A 9,600-nucleotide genomic window follows, 5' to 3' on the forward strand; every position below is an offset into this window, starting at 1 on the left:
AAAGAGACAAGAGGGAGAGAGAGAAAGAGACAAAGACAAAGAGAAAGCTGAAGAACTCAAAAAAAGAGAAAGAGAGACAGGCAGAGAAAGAAACAAATTGTGTGTGGGCAGGAGAGCGAGAGACGGAGAGAGAGACAAGGACAGCGAAAGCGTACGCGGTGGTTGAGGCAGGCAACCTTCCCTTCAATATACCTTTCACATCCATGAATCAACAGTGCTGACTGAGGCCTTGTGGTACACACAACTACTCCAGACTGAGAGTGAATGTGCTTTCAAAGAACTACCCTTTCCAGCATAGAAGGACACACACATACATGCCCTAAGACTCAGTAGAGACTCTCACCATGGGCAGAAGATGAAGCTTCTGTCCGGGCCAGGCTAGGCCTCTCCCCAGGCTGGGCGTGCGTGTCGCTGCCGTCCGGTTTTGGCACCGCCGGGACCAGGGGATCCAGCGGGACCACCTCTCTCTCCAGCTCAGAAAGACCCTCCTCTGGGGTCCCCAGTCCTAAGCTGGGGGTCTGGACAGGCTGGGTCCCAGCCCGGTGTCCCATGACGGCGTTGTCCTGATTGCTGGCTCCACCCTTCCCCCAACTGGGACCTCTCTAGCAGCCCCGGCTAGCGTCTGGTCCTCCCCTGATTTTTCTTCAGGCAGTGATGTGGTCGTGGCCGTAGAGGGGGCCTCTTGCTCTGCGTCCAGCCCACCGGTCCAATACCTGAAGGGTCTCATCATGGAGTTGACGAAGTTGGACAGCACGCTGTTGGTGGGGTGAGAATGGGATGTGGGAGAGGCCGTGGGCGATGGACGAGAGCCGGAAGAGCCAAAATGGCCGCCGTCTACACTCGGCGCATCCTCGTGGGCGGAGCCACCTTGGTTTTCCAGCTTGTGGTCCCAGCCTGGAGAGGTCTCTCCTGGTCTCAGGTGGATGACCACATGCTCCTCGGAGATCTCGGACGACTCGTCCTCCCTGGCCAGCGAGCGGAGGCCTTCCTTCTTCAGGTCTACCACGCCGGTCCACGTGGATTGGGGTTTGGGGTCAGCGTGCTGGGGTTTGGGGTCAGCGGAGTCGGTCTCAGAAGGCTGGGTCTGGAGCTGACCAAACCCTACAGCCTCAAAACCCTGGATCCCTGCCTGGAGTTCTGAAACACACACACACACACACAAACACAGACCACTGGTTTCTAAATGTGACTGTCATGAATATGATAACGTGACTTTATCCATTATCCATAATCTTAGACCGAAATGCCCTCTGTTTCTTCTGCAGTGTTTGTTTTGCCTTTAATTATGTAGAGATGTGTGATCTTCCCCTTCTCCTTGGCAGTGTGAGTTTACACCTAGCCCGAGATAAGACTTTGCTATCCTGCCATCCATCCACTGGCTGTCAGTCAGATATCTAACGGTGGCTGTTTTACGGCTCCGCAAAGCAAACATTTCCACAGAGCTCTAAACACGTCAACACACCACAGTGACAGGGCTGAAGTCATTCCAAAGTGAACCCAAAAGGAGGCAGTGAAATCTCCCGGGGTCTGCTAACATTATAAACATTCTAAACTGACACGGCAAGGACGTTTTGAGAGTCATGAACCCCTGTGGGGTTGGCTGGTGTTGGATGGAGGGCCCGCTGTTTCGGTTCCGCCTCCACTGTGCTCCAGAAAGGCTTAGATTCCCATAGTGTACTAAATGTCACGGAATTCCCCCGGTGTTGATTCATGCATGACAAAAACACCCGCCTCTAATTAATGGGAAATAAACAACAGTGTGTCGGCGCCACGGCAACAAATCCATTGTCGGCGTCAATCGTCAACGGTTGGCCAGCTACATATCTCAGCCTACCTCTGTAGCAGTACCCTACCACTGTAGAACCGACTTCTGTAGAACCTTCCTCTATTGAAGAACTTAGCTCTATAGAACCTACACCTGTGGAACCTTCCATTCTAGAAGAACCTAGCTCTACAGAATCAACCTCTCTAGAACCTTCCTCTATTGAAGAACCAGGGTCTATAGAATCTACACGTGCGCAACATACCTCTGTAGCAGAAGGCGTCGAAGAGGGCGGTGGTGTCGGGGAAGCCCGTGCGGTTGGCGTTGTGGTAGACGGTGCGCACTCCGGGGTCGTCCCCGCCGCAGTTCCTCCGGGGGACGTTGATGGGGTAGCGCACGCTGCCGTCGGCCAGCCAGCCGGGGTCACACTGGTCCAGGCCGGCCTGCCAGGCCAAGTACAGCTGCCCCACCGTGGCCAGCTGGGCTCCCAGGGTGTGGCAGTGGGTGGAGGCCGTGGCCAGGCTGAGTCGCTCCGGCACAGAGGAGTGGAACACCTCGCCTGGGGGGAGGAGGAGGGGAGGGAGGGGGGAGGGGGAGGAAGGGGTGCAGGAGGGGAGGGAGGGGGGAGGGGGGTAGGGGGAGGAAGGGGTGCAGGAGGGGAGGGAGGGGGGAGGGGGGAGGGGGAGGAAGGGGTGCAGGAGGGGAGGGAGGGGGGAGGGGGGTAGGGGGAGGAAGGGGTGCAGGAGGGGAGGGAGGGGGGAGGGGGGTAGGGGGAGGAAGGGGTGCAGGAGGGGAGGGAGGGGGGAGGGGGGTAGGGGGAGGAAGGGGTGCAGGAGGGGAGGGAGGGGGGAGGGGGGTAGGGGGAGGAAGGGGTGCAGGAGGGGAGGGAGGGGGGAGGGGGGTAGGGGGAGGAAGGGGTGCAGGAGGGGAGGGAGGGGGGAGGGGGGTAGGGGGAGGAAGGGGTGCAGGAGGGGAGGGAGGGGGGAGGGGGGTAGGGGGAGGAAGGGGTGCAGGAGGGGAGGGAGGGGGGAGGGGGGTAGGGGGAGGAAGGGGTGCAGGAGGGGAGGGAGGGGGGAGGGGGGTAGGGGGAGGAAGGGGTGCAGGAGGGGAGGGAGGGGGGAGGGGGGAGGGGGAGGAAGGGGTGCAGGAGGGGAGAGAGGGGGGAGGGGGGTAGGGGGAGGAAGGGGTAAAGGAGGGAAGGGAGGAGGAGGGGGGTAGGGGGAGGAAGGGGTAAAGGAGGGGAGGGAGGAGGGGGTAGGGGGAGGGGGTTGGGGGAGGAAGGGGTGAAGGAGGGGAGGAGGGGGGTGGGGGGAGAAGGGGGTGAAGGAGGAGGGATGGGTGAGGAATGAGGAAGGTGAAGGTTGGGGGGGGGGAGAGGGAGAGGGAGGAGGGTTGGGGGAGGAGAAAGACAATTGTTTGGGGGAATATAAGCGAAGGATGTGAGAAAAATATAACAGATCAGAAAGAGAGCGGGGAGACAGGAGAGAGGTGGAGCGACAGACCAGAAGAAAGAGAGAACAGATAAGTGTGGTCAAATCACCACCGTAGAAAACGGGAACGACAAGGTATGAAAAAGAAGGTTGATGGAGATGAAGAGGTGTAGATGGGTGAAAAGGAGAAAAATAGTAGAGAGGGTAGAGTTGTGAAATGTCGAAAAAAGGAAAAACAATTGTGATTTTAGAGGTGAGATGTCAGAGCGTAGGCAGAAGGCCTTCATCTTGGGATCTTATTAAATCACTATCTGCAAAAAAACTAGATGCTGGGTAAGGTCTGTCTGACCTACAGCAAGCAGAGATCTTCAAACAGCAAAGTCTAGTTTAAAGATTTCAACACAATGTTTGAGTCGAAGGAATAAAATGAGAATTTCCATTGGGGAGAACAGCATAGAAATCCCTCACTTTAACATTGGTATCTAGGGGCAGCGTTGCTAGGGGCAGCGTTGCTAGGGGCAGCATTGCTAAGGGCAACGTTGCTAGGGGCAGCGTTGCGAGGGGGGGGATCTATGTATATGTGCACCCAGAATAGGGTCTACTGCTAAGATTGCTACCTCCCCATTATCTGCTAGTTCCCTAGCGTTGATTCACACTGCATACACATAGAGCCTGCTAGCATGATTACAAAAAACAGCTCAATCGCCCTGCAAAGTGTTTTCCGGTGGAAATTGCCCCACACCATGCACAAACACAATCTGGCAGGCCCAAGCTCTGCATAGAAACAGACTACCCAGATAGTCTAGGCTGGGACTATGCTCTGGATCTGTGTGACCATTGTGACCCACTTAGAGCCAGAGAGAGAGAGAGAGCAGCTGTAGATTCCGCTGCAGCTGTGTGAGTCCCAGAGAGCTGCAAGGGAGGGAGGGGGCGGGGCTTCTTCTCCCAGCCTGGGGCTGCCTCTGCTGGGATGGGGAAGAGGGGTGGTTGGGGCACAGGATGGGGGGAAGGGGGGTGGGGGGGGGGGTGTACCTTGCAGTTGCTTGGCGAAGCAGTACACGTCAAATAGCTCATCGGGGGACCTGTTGCCGTAGTTGCGAACCCCAGGTGAGTCCTCGCGGTCGCCATAGCAGCCGGGCCTGGGCGACTGGATGGGATACCTGCGGAGAGAGAGCGATTGCTTGAGAACATGAGAGAGAGACAGAGAGAGAGAGAGACAGAGAGAGAGAGAGACAGCGGGAGAGAGAGAGACAGAGAGAGAGAGAGACAGAGAGAGAGAGAGACAGAGAGAGAGAGAGAGACAGAGAGAGAGAGAGAGACAGAGAGAGAGAGAGACAGAGAGAGAGAGAGACAGAGAGAGAGAGAGACGGAGAGAGAGAGACGGCGGGAGAGAGAGAGAGACGGAGAGAGAGAGACGGCGGGAGAGAGAGAGCGAGCGAGCAAATCAGAACAGAGCGGGATCATGAATTCCTTCTCCAGTTCTCCTGTGGATGTTCGGGCTCGAATAATCTAAAAAAAAAAATCTCCAGCTGTGTGATTACTCGAGACAGATCCATCTTGTAGATCCAGTCCTCCGTCTGCTCCAACAGAGCTGGGGGGCAAACCGGCAACTGATTAAGAGATGACGCCGTGCTGCGACGAGCTTCAAGGACAAGGGGAAGCACTCCTACGCTAGCTTGCTCTGGACTGTACCTGTTTTTATTTTTACAGATGTGTGCTCAGTCACACACACACACACGCACCGTGCGCACACTCCCCCTCCGTGGCTTCAGAGGGCTGGCGTTTGGCTGATGTCTCTATTTTCGCGGTGTTAATTGGTCGTTTGCGTCCTCATTGATGTGCAGCCGGCAGGATCTGGAGCTTGTCCAATTAGAAGTCTCCCAGGTGGGGAACAGGAAGCAGGAAAGAAACACTCTCTCTGGGAGGAGAATGTATGGTAGAAACACCACGTTTTGAAGCTGCTGTCACAGACTGCTGTTGTTTACATTTACTCATTTAGCAGACGCTCTTATCCAGAGAGACTTACAGAAAGTACAGGGACATTCCCCCCGAGGCAAGTAGGGGTGAATTGCCTTCCCCAAGGACACAACGTCAGTTGGCACGGCCGGGAATCGATCTGGCAACCTTCAGATTACTAGCCCGGTGCCGTAATCGCTCAGCCATCTGACTCCCTGTTGTTGTGGTACACCTGGCTGTGGTACACCTGGCTGTGGTACACCTGGCTGTGGTTCACCTGGCTGTGGTTCACCTGGCTGTGGTACACCTGGCTGTGGTACACCTGGCTGTGGTTCACCTGGCTGTGGTTCACCTGACTGTGGTTCACCTGGCTGTGGTACACCTGGCTGTGGTTCACCTGGCTGTGGTACACCTGCTGGTGCCTGGAGGGGGTTCTGGAAGCTGTGGAGACCCGGGCCCGCACACCCTGACAGGCAGCACTGGGTGGAGATGCAGGGCTGTCGATGGGTGTGTGGGGAGGGGGGGGGGGCATGGAGGCGTGATGAGGAATGACTGCTAGCCTGCCAGATGTAAACAAGCCATTAAATCCATTTCTATGAGAGATGGATGCAGAGGTTTTTCTTGCAGGGTTTTCAGAGGCCAAACTGATCTGCATTTAAGATGGCTGGTGTCAAGCTCTCTGACATATGCTGCCACTCCTCCTTCTTTGTCTCTATACTGGTTTGCATGGATTTAGAAATCCCGCCGTTAAATCACATGCTTTTCCCGCAGTTTTTAGTTAAGTAGGCGAACCATTGGCTGAGCCGTCTGCTCCCCCTCCTACACCGCTTACCAAACAAGCTTTCGATTCACCCCAGTGGAAGATGTCTTCACGTGACGTCTGTTCGGGTCACAGAGATTTGTGCAAGCATCTCGTAGTAACTGAAGTACTAAACGTAGTAAACTAATACTAAACGGCCACTTATTCCTGTGAGCACCGATTTGTCCCCTCGTCACAGGAGATGAGAGCTCACCTACACCTGGAACACCCAGGGGTCGCCAGAGCAACCTCAACCCGTTTGGGGTCGCTCCCCCTGCCACCCCCTGGGGGGAGAGGTGTTTGTATCGTTGCCTAGCGATGCGTGGCAACCAGGTGGCTCTTACCTCACGGTCTGGTCGGAGAGCCAGCCGGCGTCACAGTTGTCGAAGCCGTCGGCGAAGGTAGCCTGCAGCTGGTCCGGGGTGGCGATGGCGGCAGAGTTCTCCAGGCACACGCGCCGGGCGTCGGGGAAGGACAGGGCGTAGCGGTCGTGGGGGGCCCGGTAGTGGAACACAACACCTGGGGGGGGGGGGGGGGGGGGGCGTGGAGGGGGCAAAGGGCGTGAGGGGCGCAGGTCACACCCACACAGGAACTAGCTTGCTCTCGGAAACATGCGCTGTCGTGACTTGGCTGTATCTATGTAAACGTTGGCGATCATCCGCACAGACCCGCAGAAGTGTAGTGGAGGTGGTTTGGAACTAAACTCCTTGTAAAGGGGAGTCTACATGGGGGTGTCTTTGTGGTCTAATGGTTGACTTGGTGGTGGAAGACGGACTTCCTATCTAGTACCAGAGTCAGCACAGAATCCCATCATGCAGCGCGGCGATGGTATCGCTCCACTGAAGGAGCAGTCAGTTTAACATTGCAAAACAACCTCTGTGTTTGAGCTTGATTTGCATCAGACAGGCTTATCTACTGTAGATGTGTTTGTGTATGCAAGAGTGTGTGTCTGTGTATGTGTCTGTGTGTGTGTCTGTGTGTGACTGTGTATGTGTGTGAGAGTTTTTGTCCTTGAATCCTTGTTATGACAAGCGGCTATGGCGCCCATGTTTACTTTGCTGGTTTAACAACATACAGCACTGTCAACGTCAGGCAGCGCTTGATGCTTTCTACATATCCAGAGAGAGAGAATGGAGACGAAAGATTCAATAAGCAGAAAATAAAAGAGAGAGAGAGAGAGAGAGAGAAAAAGAGAGAGAGAGAGAGAGAGAGAGAGAAAGAAAGAGAGAGAAAGAGAGAAAGAGAGAGAGAGAGAGAGAGAAAGAGAGAGAGAGAGAAAGAGAGAGAGAACATGGGAATATGAGAGGCATAGGCAGAAACAGAGATGTGAACCAGACAGCACAGCAGAAAAGGTAGAGAGGCAGATAAGAGGGGGGAAATAATTAGCGAGCGTGTATATGGGAGAGAGAGAGAGGGGGGGGGGGAGGGAGGGAGGGACTAGTGAATGCAACAAAGAGGAGAAGGAGAGTTGAGAGAAAGAGAGCCGGATTATGTGAAGCGTCTCCGACCTGTGTGACGACCGTATCCCCCTCAGCCCTGGAAGCAAGAGAGGGAATAGCTTTTGAAGTGTCCGTCTAATATTCCCCTAGCAGGGAGCTGCACTAACCTCCCACCTTCCCACATCCACTCCCAGGAGAAGCCCTTCACATGAAGAGCAGCCAGGGGCCAGGGAGCCTGCCTTCCTGCCACAAACATGGCTCCTTCATCTTTTCCTGCTGAGTGTGTGAGGTAATGATAGAGACTTCTGGGGGCTTGGGGGCCAATTTGAGCAATGCAGCTGCAGTGGTAATGTGTGTGTGTGTGGATAAATACATACACACACACACACACACAAATATGAACACTGCGCATGACTATTTCTGGACCTACCCAATTCACACTTCCCATCATGGTCCCCTTCTTTACGTTAGTTCAAAGGAAGTATTGACTTTCATTTCTCTCTCTTCCTCTCTCCCTCTTCCTCTCTCCCTATTCCCCTCTTCCCCTCTCTCTCTCTGTCTCTCTGTCTGTCTGTCTCTCTGTCTGCCAGACTTTTCACCCCTGCCTATCTACTCTTCAGATCTCCATTTCTCTCTGTCTCTCTCCTCATCTCTCTCAACCATCTTTCTACCCCTCCCTTCCCCTCCAGGACTAGGAGCTGAGTGGAGTCTCTTTCAACAACCCTTACACCCCCCCCACCCCTTCACCACCATCCCTCAGAGAGACAGAGAGGGAGAGAGAGAGAGAGAGAGAGAGAGAACAAATCAATGGTCGTGCTCTAATTGGTATGACATGGACCAGTGACCATCCAATACAGTCCAGGGGACGAGGAAAGAGATCTCATCAGAGCTTGAGGACCCGCACACCAGCCAATCAAAGGGCTTCCTGACAAGAATATGATATCGATAACGCCGGGCAGCATCAATATCCTCTAATGAATACATTAAGCCCCCCCTGAAGGAGGCAGTGTGGGTTGGGCAGGGGTCCGCATCGTAGCATGACTCTCGATCCAAGGCAGAGCCCTGGAGATCAGCCCTCCACCGGCGGATAACGGGCCTCTTCTCTCTGAAGGAGGGTCGTGTTAATCGATTGCGGTGCGAGCTGTGGGGACAGGGTCTCCGACGCACACTGCCAGGGGGGGGGCGGGTCTCCTGCAGGTACGAGGGCTCTCATGGAGAACGGGGTAAAGATTGGCTCATTTGAGGAATACACACATGGCTTGATGATCTTTGCAGAGGTGCATGCACGCTTGAAGGGGTGCGCGTGATTCGCTCACTCGTGAAAGTGGCTCATTCACACACACACGCGGGTGTGCCCGCGCGCGTACGCACACACACACACACGTGTGGGCTATATCTGGATAATAGAGTAGGGCTGTAACTGTGTTATTCTCCGAGGGGAACGAGGACCTAGCTGGTGTGCGTGTGTGTTTAAGTGTGATTGTGTGTGTGTATCTATAGGGTACGCGTTTGAGGGAATGAGGCTAGCGGACTGAATGAGCACGGGCGCTAACACCAGCAGCATCTCTGTGGAGCGGAGAGCAGGTCTGATGCTGTGGATCATGTAACTGTTCTGCTCCCTGGCTAACACAGTGTTTGACTTCCCCACAAGCAGCAGCATAACGGCTCATTGACATCCACAGTCGCTGACCTGGATATAAGCTACCTGTGCCGATATGGTTGAAGGACTTGCTCTAGTAATTACTGTGATACCTAAGAAGACATAATGACAGCATCATGAGCAGAGGTCACTATTACACTGATGACCAACCGATGTCCAGAGAGAGAGACAGAGAGGGAGACAGAGAGAAAAAAGAGAAAGAGAGAGATAGAGAGAGAGAGAGAGAGAGAGAGAGAGAGAGAGAGAGAGAGTGAGAGAGGGAGAGAGAGAGACAGAGAGAAAAAAGAGAAAGAGAGAGATAGAAAGAAATACACAGATAAGAAATAGATAGGAGAAATAGAGCAAGAGAGAGAGAGAGAGAGAGAGAGAGAGAGAGAGAGGGAGTGTGAGAGTGAGAGAGAGAGAGAGAGAGAGAGAGAGAGAGAGCAAGAGAGTGTGAGAGAGAGAGAGAGAGCAAGAGAGAGAGAGAGAGAGAGAGAGTGAGAGAGAGAAAGAGAGTGTGAGAGAGAGAGAGAGAGAGAGAGAGAGAGAGAGAGAGAGAGAGAGAGAGAGAG

At 54.4% G+C, this 9,600-nt stretch overlaps 1 protein-coding gene across 1 annotated transcript in view; it reads right to left on the reverse strand.

Annotated features, from left to right (window-relative positions):
- Positions 1-9,600, reverse strand: part of ncanb (neurocan b) — an 84,041-nt gene that overhangs the window by 39,283 nt on the left and 35,158 nt on the right. Inside the window, exons 5-8 of the mRNA XM_084675447.1 lie at positions 6,292-6,466; positions 4,225-4,352; positions 2,028-2,321; positions 525-1,137 (exon numbers count right to left, since the gene is read on the reverse strand). Of these exons, the coding sequence (XP_084531573.1) occupies positions 525-1,137; positions 2,028-2,321; positions 4,225-4,352; positions 6,292-6,466 (1,210 nt within the window). The remainder of the gene's footprint in view (positions 1-524; positions 1,138-2,027; positions 2,322-4,224; positions 4,353-6,291; positions 6,467-9,600) is intronic.

Source organism: Hypomesus nipponensis, chromosome 16 (genome assembly GCF_054491055.1).
Source record: "Hypomesus nipponensis isolate SF chromosome 16, ASM5449105v1, whole genome shotgun sequence".
Classification (NCBI taxonomy): Eukaryota; Metazoa; Chordata; class Actinopteri; order Osmeriformes; family Osmeridae; genus Hypomesus; species Hypomesus nipponensis.